Source organism: Zootoca vivipara, chromosome 3 (genome assembly GCF_963506605.1).
Source record: "Zootoca vivipara chromosome 3, rZooViv1.1, whole genome shotgun sequence".
In the NCBI taxonomy this organism is placed as follows: domain Eukaryota; kingdom Metazoa; phylum Chordata; class Lepidosauria; order Squamata; family Lacertidae; genus Zootoca; species Zootoca vivipara.
This window is the reverse complement of record NC_083278.1, coordinates 14,729,652-14,744,167: the sequence shown is the minus strand read 5'-3', so window position 1 is coordinate 14,744,167 and position 14,516 is coordinate 14,729,652. Positions and strand designations below refer to the sequence as shown.

General features: G+C 45.3%; 1 protein-coding gene across 2 annotated transcripts in view; it reads right to left on the bottom strand.

Annotated features, from left to right (window-relative positions):
- Positions 1-14,516, bottom strand: part of MACROD2 (mono-ADP ribosylhydrolase 2) — an 898,190-nt gene that overhangs the window by 348,197 nt on the left and 535,477 nt on the right. For both annotated transcript variants that reach the window (XM_035110056.2, XM_035110055.2), the window contains exon 7: positions 6,879-6,909. In XM_035110056.2, the coding sequence (XP_034965947.2) occupies positions 6,879-6,909 (31 nt within the window). The remainder of the gene's footprint in view (positions 1-6,878; positions 6,910-14,516) is intronic.

The following is a 14,516-nucleotide window of genomic DNA, read 5'->3' as shown; positions in this document are numbered from 1 at the left end:
AATTTGAAGTATTTCTAATTTAGGGCTGCTCCTCTTTGTACACTTTATATTCCAGTACAGATACAATATATACAACAGTACAGATACAATATATACAACAGATATCAGCCAGGGAGCCAAAGTAAGTTACTATCTCTCCACTCTCTTTCCTCAGCAGGTGAGGATAAATGAGAGAGAAAGAGATTGTGCATCACTCCCTGAGCCCTTTGCCTAGAGTGGAAAATAAATACTGAATAAACAGCATACTTTCCTTACTTTCCATTTGGAACATTTACCTAGTGTTTAAAACATATTGTTCAAAAGAAGTGAACTATTTATTCCATGATTAACAATTCCGATCAAAAGACGAGTTTGATAAACAATTGCCTTAACTAAAACCTTTGTTAACTACTACAGTTAATAACATTTCTGGCCCTCTCCAAAACCAATAACGCTTTCCAATTCACATGAAATCCAGTGTGAAATCGGTCTTCATTGTTTCATTTAGTTGATACTATCTTCCTCGATCTTGTAAAGCCAGTTCACAGTGCTGCTTCCTCATCAGGATCCTAATACATTGGATCCTCAGTCCACAGGCTGATTAACGAGGTAGTGAACTAGCATTCAATACCCTTTATCAACTCAGCTAAACCTCAGGTTTGGAAGTGGACAGTTTCTTTATGGGTGGTACTGGTGACAGGCACACCAAAGTCCCCTTGTTCACTATAATGGGGTGAATTGAAAGATTAGGCTGTCAGGCCAGCCAGAGACCTCATTTTTCTTCCATGCTGCATAGGTTGCCCCTTACTGCAGCCAGCATTTGATTGCGATTAATTTGTCAGGCTTGGTTGTACAAAGGAAATGAAGAAATGGATTGCCAATTACAGTTAGTCTGCTTGCAGAGTGCCCCTCAAACCAGTGCCATTCCACAACAGTGACAGCTTAGAAATAAACTGCATTTGCTTTCATTGAGCCAAACCCCAGTCCTCAGTGTATTTCAAAGAAGCAGAAAAGGTGACTAAGGTGACCTCTTCTCTCTTTCTTCTCTTAACAACTCCAGTGGATAGTTGACATATATTGCCCATCTTGCAAGCAGGTATACAAATAAAGGTTGTTGTTGTTTTGCTATCCAGCTGGTAAAAATGCACTTAAATTCCAGCTTAAAACAGAACAAAATTCTGAAGGCACCAACCCAGTCTTGCCCCAGTTGTCTTGTCTGACAACTGGGAAACACTGGCCTGTGAGCGCTCCAATTGGAGAACAACCTTTACCAAAGGTGTCATGGGCTTTGAAGACACTCGAACTCAGGATGAAAGGGGAAGAAATGCTTGGCAAACCCTCACCATGATCAACTCCTGCTCGGGAACCTATGTCCCCACTGCGAAAGGATGTGTGGATCCAGAATTGGCCTCCACAGTCACTTCCGGACCCCTTTATGGAAGACAATTTTACTTGGCTATGAGTGATTGCCAAAGAAGAAAGAAGACATTAAATCTGAAGAAAGTGAACGTCCACAGAAGTGAAAATGGTTGTTCAGTCTGGAGCTTGTCAAATGAGAGCACCCCCAGATGCACTGCAGGTCAATGCACAGTAAACCTCATGCCTGAAGCATATTCCCATTGAAACTACCACCCTGGGAAGACTGGATCATATGCTATTTTCTGAAACCTTTCTTCCAGGTATGCCCCTCCCTCTGTATCTGCTCCTGACCTCTCCCATTATTCCTAGCCTTCCTCATATGACTTTCCTTCTTCATTAATACAATGAAGAGTGAACATCTTGAAATTCATTTGTGGACAATCTGAAATGAAAGCACGTAGAAAGGAGAACTATACAAATTTGTGGGGAGTTAAATGAAGAGGAAACAAAAGCACCCCTCTTAACAAGAAAATGCACATTTGTGGGAGTTTTTGCACCAAAAATAATCTTAAAAGCATTTTCTTCAGATCCATTTAATTTCTTTTCTTTTTTTTTAAGAAAAGCCCCATCTTCCAGTCCCATATTGTATCAAAACCCTTTTGGTCAGTAAGATATTTTACCATTTTGGTTGCTTCCTCCCTCATCACAAACCTGTGGGGCTATTGATTCCCATGCTGTGAGATGGTGTGAAAGGTATCCAGACCCTCCGTGCATTGTTTATCCATTGACTATACCGGCTTTCAAAATTTATTCACTCAAGAGTGGCAAAAGCCACATTTCATTCTTGTCACTAAATTTCATTTGCTGCTGATACATTAGCTTTCTTGGATGTCACATCTCCGGACAAAAGAAAGGGGGAAAGGTTCACAGTAGTCAATAGCAGACAGTACATTAAACAGGTGCTGAAGAGATAAAGTCAGAATCCACTTCCAGGGTTGAAATGCCCTGTCATTAGCACAAGCAAAACCCATGGACGTGGAGGTTGAAGAAGCAGCTACAGTGCACCATCTCAATCTGGTTCCTGGCTAGGGAACAGTATCAGCCATTCATTAGAGAGAGCCATGTGGAGTCTCATTCTTTGGTTGCACTCATCCAGTGATATAGCAGCTTTCCTATCTAGCATACTGATAGCAAAATAACCGAGCGTGATGACACACTGGTTCTTCCAGTTTTAGAACAGGAAGAGAAGGAAAATAAAGATGCCTTATTTTGTCTGTCTTTGTATATTAACATAAAAAGTGCTGCAGCAATCCTTCATTGGAGCCAAGAGTTAGAGTTGGACCAGAGGGACGTAACATTGGCCCCACTGTCCAACAACCTCCCTGCCTGAACTGGTAGAGGTAGTTTTGGCAGTGGCATAGGAGTGCCCCCAAACAACTTCAACCACCACACTAAGGCCTCCTTATGTGGTTTGTCTCAAGACATCATGGCCACATTGACAACCATGAGACTGTACATTGTGGGCCCAGTGCATACTCAACATGGTATTTGCTACAGAGTACATTGGTAGTAGTCAAGTAGTGGAGGCAGGGTCGACTAACCCTGTTGTCATGGATGGATCATAGCCTGGCGAGGTTTGGACGGATGGTGACTAGTCCTCCCTGCTGAATTGATACTGGATCCAAGAGTACAAGATATGCACTGTCATGCGAGGCCTAAATGGCTTAAAGAGGTTAACCAGAGGTGTCACTGGTCTCAGCAACATCCTCACACAGCAACATCTGATTGGCTATGTGGTGCTATAATGGTCACTATGTGATCCCTGATTGGTTGATGAAGAAGCCTGTGCAATGACTTATGCTTGCACAATGCAGCTTTCTTCCCCTCCTCTCCCACACCCCCAAAATTGGCTCAGGGGTGGGTGGGCAGAACCCCCAGAACAGCATGCTTAAGCAGAAGCTCGGAGTCATCCATCTGGCAAACTGAAATGGTTATCCTGATAGAATGAATGCCTTAGCACGGCATTTAATTCCTTCCTATACTTTAAAAAGTTAAAAACAAAACAAAACTGTACATGCAGAAAGTAATGTTTCTTCATAAATATTTCCACCTCCCAGGGGGGGAAATATATTAAAAAATATTGGTGTAGCATTAACAAGAAAAGGTACACAAAGTAGAAAAGATAGAATGTAGTACTGTGGATTTTGATATTTAGTCTCAAATTACGGTGAAACAATGGATCTATTTGTCGAGTGGACAACGCGAATTTACAGCACATGTACATTTCATAATACAAGACAGCAAGAACAGGAGGGCAGTGCCCATCAAGGCCCTGAGCCTAATACCTTTAATCCTCCTTCTGGAGTCAGTATGTCTGCTAAATATATCCTATTAATGCTAATTTTAGATGGCTGAGTGTTAATCAATGGACACCCTGGTAATAATTTCTAAGCATGTAGAATGTATTCCAGAGAGAAATGGACTGAAGGAACAGTTTGAACATGGGTAGCATGCCATTTAAAATAAGATCTCTGTTAAATAATGTATACGACAAATTCTTAGACAGAGTAGCTAATTAGACTGCTGGAATACTTTGAATATCCTAATGGACTCCAAGCAGCAGCTGCTCTATTTACTAAGAACTTCAAAAAAAAAGTCAATATTTTAATCATTTTGTAATGACTATTCCATACAATCTCTTTGAACTGGTTTTTCATATGGACACCATGCTGTTCTTTATGCAAAATGGCATCCATCATGACCTTATGAACAGACCCTGTGACTGCACAAACTGTGTGCATGTTGCCTCTATCTGTACACATGTTCCGAATGTGCAAGTTTGTTCTTGGCTACAGACAATAGATAAGGGGGAAGCAGTTTAACCACAATCCCAGATTTGGATGACACCCTAAGCCAAACCTTGTCTTAGCTGTCATACTGTACTGAGCTAAAAGGACCAGGGAAGAACAAAGACTACTATCCATGTAGCCTTGATAAGGCATTGTTTGGTTTACCATGATGTGTGAACACAACCTATGTGTGTACAGTGTGAATGCCCTACAGTTAGTTCACAAGGTCTAGTAAACACATGGAGGCCAGGAACAAGGCTAGAGGGGACAATCCTTACTCTTCTTCCTTGTGCTTTGTGTTCCAACACAATCACTTCATGACAAGGAAAAGGAAAGAGATGCTTTGGAGCTTGGGACTGGTGGGGGACAGGAGGAAAGATGGAGATATGCACATACATCTTCTAAGCCCTTACAGTGACTCCATTTCTCTGCAGATGATCTCAGATAATTCCTAGCTATTCTAAGGCAAATTGCCGGATAGTGCCTGTTACAGGTGGACAGGCTATGAAAAAGGCACTCAGATCTGAATCTGTATAGAATGGTAGAATTTTTGAGATGGAAGGGACTCCAAGGGTCATCTAACCCTACAATACAAGAATCTCAGGTAAGGCATCCATGACATATCCAACCTCTGCTTAAAAACCTCCAAGGAAGGAGAGTCCACTACTTTCTGAGGGAGCCTGTTCTGCTGTTGATTAGCTATTACTGTCAGAAAGTTCTCCCTGATGTTTAGTTGGAATCTCCTTTCTTATAACTTGAATCCATTGGTTTGGGTCCTACCCTTGATTATCTTGGTCACTCTCCTCTGCACATATTCTAGCTTGTCAATAGCCTTCTTAATCTGTGATGCCAGCCCAGAACTGGAAACCATACTCCAGTTGAGGTCTTACCAAGGCAGAATAAAGCAATACTGTACTATTACTTCTCTTGATCAGGACACTAGACTTCTGTTGATGCAGCCTAGAATAGCACTAAGCCACATCTATGGTCAACCAGAAAATATACTTCACCTCTGACACATTTTATTTTCAGTTAAATTTGGCTGTCACAAAAAATGACCTGTAATTTTCTTTGCATTTCACTTCACAACAGAATCCATGAATCATGGCTGTCCTGCTTTCCTATGATAATGACAAAAATATGCATCATGATATAAAACACTGCTGTGTTTTATATCATTAGCCACCTCCAATTATAAATAATCTTATCAGGATCTAGATTGGAAGGTAAAAAATCAGTTATGTCTGCAAACTGCAGGCGAATTCAGGCAATACAGATATGATCAGAAGCAAAAAGAGGAGAAAGCAACCCAGGTTTGATACTAGATGAGAAAATATTTGATTAATTTAACTGAGAAATGCTTGAATTCATGTGTAGCTCACCATCAAAACTCCCTCTAAATATAAGACAGTATGTGTCTGTGGAAATTGATACCAGCTACAACATTTTGACTTCATTGTTTATCACATGAATATCCAGTGCTTTTCCCCCCTAAAAAGATGTTTAGGGGTACTCTCATTTTCCTGCTCATATTTAAATACTGCCCCTCAATGAGGCCAAACAGATTTACAAAATGTTTAGGGGTATGCATACTCCTGTGTGCCCCCCAGAAAAAAAGCACTGCGTATACCTGACACAAGCTTTTAGCCCTTGCCAGTTCTGACTGGTCAATATTCACTTTTCCAAAGCACCCAGAACCCACCTTGTGGAAACATAACAATTTCTTCCAGTCTATGATATAAGAATTCCAATATTTATTTGTTTAGATTATCATAGATTCTCAAACTTTTATTGGCATACGTACCAGATTCCAGTAGGGTTCAATACAAACAAAACCACTTACCAAAAAAAAAAAAAACCTACCATAAACCCTGCATTTAGCACTTAGGTTAGTGTCGTACAGCATTCACAAATTCTCATTGTGTGTTGCAGAAACCTGGCTACTGTCTCCATCTTGTCTACATCCTGAGAAAACATTTGTTTGTTTGTTTGCTGCATTTCTCCGAGGAGCTCAAGGTGGTGAAAATGGTTCTCACCTTTCTCATTTAATCTCCACAACAACCGTGTGAGGTAGGTTAGGCTGAGAGGCAGTAATCGGCCCAATATGAACACATGATGCCTCAACTGTCTACTCTGACTGGCAGTGGCTCTCTAAGGTCTCAAGCAGATGTTTTCCCTAGCCCTGCTGTCTGGTATCCTATTAGGTGGAGAGACAAGGAATTGAACCTGGGGCTACCGTATCTGTATGCAAAATATGAGTCATGGCCCAGAGTACCACACGGCTCTATTCTCACAATACTATAGCACTACTTCCAATACATCATTTACACAGAACCCTGCAGCATCTGTTATCTTCAGCCCTGCACCCACCATGGGAATGACATTTCTAGGGAAGCCAATCAAACTCTCTTATTCATGTAATATTAAGCTGCGTAGCTGCTTGCAAACCCAGATCAATTCTCTGTCAGGTCCTTGGGCCATAGCCTGTAATTTGATAGCACAACACAGCCCACCAGGCATTGTAGAACAAATTGTTAATAATACTGAATATGTAAAACCCATGCAACATCTACTAGAACACGCTCCACCAAAGCCAAAAACAAAACAAAACACCCTTGTTAAAACCAAAGTCGACTATTTGTCATGAAGAAATATAGCTTGAATAGAAACTTTATAATGGGTTTTACATACCATAAATTCCTGTTGAAATACACGGGAACGCCTGCAAGACAAAAACCAAGATGGAAATTAGAATTTTATTTTATTTTTGCCTTAGAACCACTTATTACACAGAATCATTTAGCATGAGGAAACCACAAACTGCTTCGTGTAAGGAAATCCCTACCTCTAAGTTGGCAGGGCCTGATTACATGCCCTCCAGAGTGCTGAGAGAACTACAGAGGTTCTGGAGATCAGAAAGCTGCTCATAATTTTGGAGAATGCTAAACATACAGTGCCTTGCCAAATGGGGAAAGAGGAAGGACCCAGGGATTTTTTTTTTTAAAAAAAAACCCCAACAACAATAAAACAACATAATGTAGATGTTATTAGAACAATTACAATGTGATCAATCTGCAAGCATTTAGAGGAAACTGGAATGATCACCAGGAGACAGCATAGATTTGTTCAGAACAAAGAACAAACTACTCTCTTTCTTTGATAGGATAATACATCTAATAGATAACAAGGATAAAGCAGATATATATCTTGACTCTGGAAAATGTTTCTTGGGAAACTCTCATAAGAGAAGCTGAGGAGTTTGTACTCTGCTCTTCCTTCTCCTAAATACAGCAGTCAAATAACTTGTTGGGGGTTGGAATGCATGCTGGCACCATCCATAGTGTGACTGTCCTGATCAACTCCTCCGCCAGACCTTCAAACATTGGGTGGAAGGGAGCTCGAAAGGGGGAAACCATGCACATTAGGCTCTTCCATGCAGTAAGGGAGGCCAAAAAGTTCCAAATCCTATGCTAAACTCCCAATGCTGGGATCTATGGGAACTTCAGCAACTTTGTTCTGTTTAAGCTTCTGAGTTTGTTTGTTTTTTAAGGCATTGAAGGAGCTGGAGCCTTTAAAGGTCCCTGGCACAACATCTTAATGCCTCTGGATTGTTTATAAAATCACTACAGTCGTACCTTGAAAGTCAAACGGAATCCATTCTGGAAATCCATTTGACTTCCAAAACTTTCAAAAACCAAAGTGCAGCTTCTGATTGGCTGCAGGAAGCTCACAAGCCGCAGAAGCCCCGTCGGACGTTCACCTTCCAAAAATAGTTTGCAGACTGGAACACTCACTTCTGAGTTTGCGGCATTTTGGAGCCAAAACATTTGAGAACTAAGCTGTTCGAAAACCAAGGTACGACTGTACATTTTACTGTCAAAACATAGCCATGAAAGGATTTTCAGGACCCTTTAGAAGCACATGGTACACAGCTGCATTTGGCTTATAGCATTCTTCTCATAATCCAAACTGCATTGTAACTGCAGGTCTTCCACATTAGGCCAAACCTTTGGTCCTATCTCACCAGCGAAACTCCAGATTGGACAAGGCAGGACTCTGAACTACTGTATTCTTTACACCTGATCTTGCTGCAAATGCATTAACATGAAATGTTGTGCTAATGGATACCCTAAGCATGCATTAGCACAGCTATCATACCGTGTTTCTCATATTATAAGTCATGTCTTATATTAATTTTTTTTTCCAAAAAACACGACATGGCTTATTTTTGAGGGATGTCTTATTTTTTAATAAAGTGCACGCGGGCGCTGTTTGCCGGGCTTGTCAAGCCCAGCAAACAGCGCCCGCCGATCTTCGGTGACAGGCGGGGGTGGGGGGAGAGCGGAGAACGATCTCCGCTTCCCCCCACCCCCGCCTGTCACACAGGACAGGTCCGAAGATCGGCGGGCGCTGTTTGCCGGGCTTGTCAAGCCCAGCAAACAGTGCCCGCCGATCTTCGGTGACAGGCGGGGGTGGGCGGAGAGCGGAGAACGATCTCCGCTTCCCCCCACCCCCGCCTGTCACACAGCACAGGTCGGCGGGCGCTGTTTGCCGGGCTTGTCAAGCCCAGCTAGGAGCGCCCGCCGATCTTCGGTGACAGGCGGGGATGGGGGGAGAGCGGAGAACGATCTCCGCTTCTCCCCCACCCCCGCCTGTCACACAGCACAGGTCGGCGGGCGCTGTTTGCCGGGCTTGTCAAGCCCAGCAAACAGCGCCCGCCGATCTTTGGTGACAGGCGGGGGTGGGGGGAGAGCGGAGCACGATCTCCGCTTCCCCCCCACCCCCGCCTGTCACACAGGACAGGTCCGAAGATCGGCGGGCGCTGTTTGCCGGGCTTGTCAAGCCCAGCAAACAGCGCCCGCCGATCTTTGGTGACAGGCGGGGGTGGGGGGAGAGCGGAGCACGATCTCCGCTTCCCCCCCACCCCCGCCTGTCACACAGGACAGGTCCGAAGATCGGCGGGCGCTGTTTGCCGGGCTTGTCAAGCCCAGCAAACTGCGCCCGCCGATCTTCGGTGACAGGCGGGGGTGGGGGGAGAGCGGAGAACGATCTCCGCTTCTCCCCCACCCCCGCCTGTCACACAGCACAGGTCGGCGGGCGCTGTTTGCCGGGCTTGTCAAGCCCAGCAAACAGCGCCCGCCGATCTTTGGTGACAGGCGGGGGTGGGGGGAGAGCGGAGCACGATCTCCGCTTCCCCCCCACCCCCGCCTGTCACACAGGACAGGTCCGAAGATCGGCGGGCGCTGTTTGCCGGGCTTGTCAAGCCCAGCAAACAGCGCCCGCCGATCTTTGGTGACAGGCGGGGGTGGGGGGAGAGCGGAGAACGATCTCCGCTTCCCCCCCACCCCCGCCTGTCACACAGGACAGGTCCGAAGATCGGCGGGCGCTGTTTGCCGGGCTTGTCAAGCCCAGCAAACTGCGCCCGCCGATCTTCGGTGACAGGCGGGGGTGGGGGGAGAGCGGAGAACGATCTCCGCTTCCCCCCCCACCCCCGCCTGTCACACAGCACAGGTCGGCGGGCGCTGTTTGCCGGGCTTGTCAAGCCCAGCTAGGAGCGCCCGCCGATCTTCGGTGACAGGCGGGGGTGGGCGGAGAGCGGAGAACGATCTCCGCTTCTCCCCCACCCCCGCCTGTCACACAGCACAGGGCCGAAGATCGGCGGGCGCTGTTTGCCGGGCTTGTCAAGCCCAGCAAACAGCGCCCGCCGATCTTCGGTGACAGGCGGGGGTGGGGGGAGAGCGGAGAACGATCTCTGCTTCCCCCCCCCACCCCCGCCTGTCACACAGCACAGGTCGGCGGGCGCTGTTTGCCGGGCTTGTCAAGCCCAGCTAGGAGCGCCCGCCGATCTTCGGTGACAGGCGGGGATGGGGGGAGAGCGGAGAACGATCTCCGCTTCTCCCCCACCCCCGCCTGTCACACAGCACAGGGCCGAAGATCGGCGGGCGCTGTTTGCCGGGCTTGTCAAGCCCAGCAAACAGCGCCCGCCGATCTTCGGTGACAGGCGGGGGTGGGGGGAGAGCGGAGAACGATCTCCGCTTCCCCCCCCACCCCCGCCTGTCACACAGCACAGGGCCGAAGATCGGCGGGCGCTGTTTGCCGGGCTTGTCAAGCCCAGCAAGGAGCGCCCGCCGATCTTCGGCTCTGTCCCCCGATGCGCGACGGCTCGGGGAAGCAGGCAGGGAGCTCCTGCTGTGTCCCGCGCCTTCGCCTCTCGCTCGGGGCTACACGACATGGCTTATTTTCGGGGTATGTCTTATTTTTCACCAACCCTTAGAAATCCTGTCATGGCTTATTTTTTGGGGATGCCTTAAAATATGAGAAACACGGTATTTGTTTTTGCAAACTGATTCACACTCCCCCCAACCCAAATCCCCTCCTGCTGCATGTCTCTCCTGTATCAGTCTCTACAGCCACAGAAGGTGCTGTGACCTTCCAACAGCTTGACCTCATCCCCCAAAGGCGCACTTCTCCATCATCTCCCGAGACAGACAGATGCCAACCAACTCAAACAGTAGAATAAAAGGGGTCTCACTGAGAGCAACTATCCTTAATATTCATGACATACTCATTCTCCAAGTGTGTGCTCTTATGTACGGTAGCTAAAATGACACCAGCTATACACCAGATGGAGGCATCAGAGGGCTGCAGGAAACCCTGAGTTTGGAAGAATGATACAAAAAACCCCATTAAAAAACTAAAGGGGCTGAGCATGTTCAGTTGCCATGGAGTATTTGACTGATGGTGGGAGGAAAGAGAAAACTGGGGAAATTAATGGAATATCTTGGATGAAGACATGGCTGGCTGGCATCATGAAAAGGAGCACTCCACACTGCAATGTTTTGTCACAGATTCCATTTGTTAACAAAATGGAAAAAATATGACATATCATGAAGCAGATTTCTGGAGGGATCTACTCTGTGTCTGCTACTGATCAACACTGATATAAATTATTTGGGCGTAGGAAGTGGAAAGTACAAAACTACAGAGGGCACAACTGAAAGATACATATAGCAAACTCCTTGCAGCACAGTACTGTATATTCATATTTCTCAAAGAAGAAATGGTCTAGAGGCAGTAAAACAAAGTATCAAATAAAGGAATTCTTTGCACAGAAAAACATTAGAGACTATACAGATTAAAGCTCAACAATCTGAAGGCAGGTAATATTTTGTTTCAACCTCATTAGAACACTGTGGAATTTCAGATTCTATTGGGCGCTATATTTTCAGAACAACAGGAAACGAACACAGTGCAATTGCAATGGTGAATACAGTACAGGAAGCATGACAGTGAGAGAAAGTTGAAGGAACAAGGTATTCTTATTGCTAGAAAACAAATTAAGGGACAATATGGTAACAATTTTCTGAAAAGTAAAAGGCTGTCATTATAGGAAATAGAGAAAAATGGTTCAGTTGCTCTGGAGGACAGGGCAATCGGCTTGAAGTGCCAGAAGTTACATTTAAGTTGAATATTATGAAATACATCAAAGCAGTTGTTGAATTGACTTCATTGGGTTTTTCTTTTTTAAAAAGCAAAACAAAAACAAAAAAACAAGCTGATGTTTCAATTTCAAATATCACTGGGTGTCAAAGAATGGTAGTAAAATATGCAGAGAATTGAGAGGTTTATTTATTTATTTTTCACTTTAAAAAAATAACAATATTGAATTGCTTCAGCTATCCAACTGAGGTGGCTGCCAACATCAAGAAGAAAAACAATGCAACAACAAAAGACCTATCAAGAACTCATAGAGCAAATATCATTTGAACAAACATGTTTAGAGAACTGGATGGGGAAAGCCTGTTAACAGGGAAATAGACCTGCACACTGGCATTGAGAATTGTATTGGTGCCAGGCTTCAGGGAGAGCAAAAATTGGTGGCACAGAAGGGGGGGAAGGAGGAGAGGCGAAAGCAAAAGGCCAAAGGTAATGTTTTGACTGTGACTCTGCACTAGCACTGTATAGATTTTGGGATGTTGGTTGTTTTTATTGCATCAATACCAGCTTTCCTCCCAAGATAAAAAAAACAAAACAAAACATGGCTTGTTAAGACTGAGGCATTTGGGGGGGGGCAGTTACTTTCTCTACCACACATGCCATCTCCTTAGATCCAGGTGAGGGATCCCTGCAGTTACTATTTAAAACACAGATGTGGTTAATGTAATGTGTAGTTTGGTTCAATGATGCCTTTATCCCCATGCTGCAATGTCTCTTCAGAGACCTAAAATCTAACACACTCCCCTCGCCTAGCTTTGCATTGCTAGAAGGATGGCTCATAGGCAGCTAGCACACAGTGGGTTGGATCCAAAGTAAGCCTCTGCAAATAGAAATGCTCCTTCTGTTCATGGAAGGCTTCTGGTCTGTTGGCCAGATTGTGCTGGCAGAGGGGGGAAAGGGTCCCTCCTTCCCCTGTGGACTTCCCTATGCCACTGTTGTAGAAGGACCAGTGGAACAGAAACTGCAGCAGGAAGAGGGAGAATCAGCAAATCCCCCCCCCCATTCCATTGTCAGGAGCATCCCTAAGTGGCGCCAGAACAAAGTCTGGATCAGAGCAGACTTTAGTGCAGTCAGTAGAGCATTAGACTCTTAATCTCAGAGTCATGGGTTCAAATCCCACATTGGGGAAAAGTTGGACTAGATTATCCTTGTGGTCCATTCCAACTCTATGATTCTATGATGTCAGAAATATAGGCTCACAGCTGAACAATTCGCACCAGGTTTTTATTAGACTACAATACCCACCCAGTGAAGTGAAAAAGCAAACTACCAAGGTGTCAGGGGACCCTGGGTGGGGAGTGAGTTCACCCAGGGACAGGAACTAAGGGGACCAGCCAAGCAAGAGGAGGGCTGGCTGGAGCACGAGCCGGAAGGTGGTGCAAGGGCTCTGAGCAAGGCGGAGGGGTCTAGGGATGCTACCGATGTGTGTACGGGAGAGGAGGTGTCCGAAGGTACTGCAGCAGGGGAGGTATCAGAAGTTGGGGAATCGTGGAGGCTGTTTAGCAGTTCAGGGGAGGGGTCTGGCCCCACTCCCTCCCCTGAGACGGGGAAAGCGTCAGGAGCAAAGAAGGAAACAAGGCGGGACGAGGTTGTTTTGCTGGCGTAGATTGAGACGTGCGCCAGTTCCAGATTCTGACTCGGAATAGGCGGTCATGTCTTTCTGAATTCTGAACTGTACATGTGTAAATAGCATTAAAAGCTGAAAAGCCATCACGGAGCCTTGGTGGTCTTTGGACGTGGGAAGCCACACACCAGCCCTGACACAAGGCCTGGTGCATACCCAGGAATAATATAATACAGGACAGACCTAGAAGGGACAGAACACCACTCATTGCCATCTATACAATTTCCAGCTAAAGCTACCCCTCAACACATCATCAAGGATCTACAGCCCATCTGGGCTATAACCCTTCCCTCTCACAGACAGGCAATAGAGACACAAACACAGAAATCAGACCCTGACACAAATTCCAAAGACAACTCTATTCCCACCTCTACTCTAGCAACACCATTACACTAATAATGCTGGCCACAAAGCCAATTGTCTATCACCTGCTCATCTCCCAATGTGATCTGGCCAGCAATTCCGTCCCACATTCTACACAGAATGTCTTCTTGCAAAAGAATAAATGTGCACAAATCTGACATCAGAAATGGCAATATTCAGAAATCAATAGGAGACTATCTTAAGGTAGCCATCCTGGGGGAAATGGAACTGGAAAGACAAACTCTAGCTTGAAACTTACAGTAGGGCATACTTCTGAGCAGACATGTGTAAGATTGCTGTGCTAGTCTTTGAAAGTAAATGCTAGTTCTTGCCATGCCAGAGTGAATTCAAACAACTATTTCACCACAGAAAAATGTGGTCAAAACCACCTAATGATAGCATTGCAATGTCCAAAAGCAATATGGAAATCAAATCCCAAACTTGAGATCACATGAATGAGTTGTTTTTAAGGTGACTTGAGGATTTTCCTAATAAGATTTGTATTTATTCATTCTTACCTTTTGTTATCCAGTTTTGTCTAGTTCCAGATGCCATCTTTTCCTTATAAGGCAAATATAGGGATGGAGACAGTCAGCAGGTGAGAGGGACAGGCTTTCTTATACCTGCTAATTCCCCCTTTCAGGCCATTTTTATCCTGCCAGTCACAGAAACTCAGATGAGGAAGTATTGGAGACATTTGCAGGGGATCAGTAGGTGATAGGTTAAGTGCCCCTCTCTTCCACCAAATTTCCCCTATACATGTCCCCTCCAGCATCATATTCAAGTTAACCAAATATGGGCTGGGAACATGGCAAGATAATATGCTGTTTTAGAGCCAAAGTGGG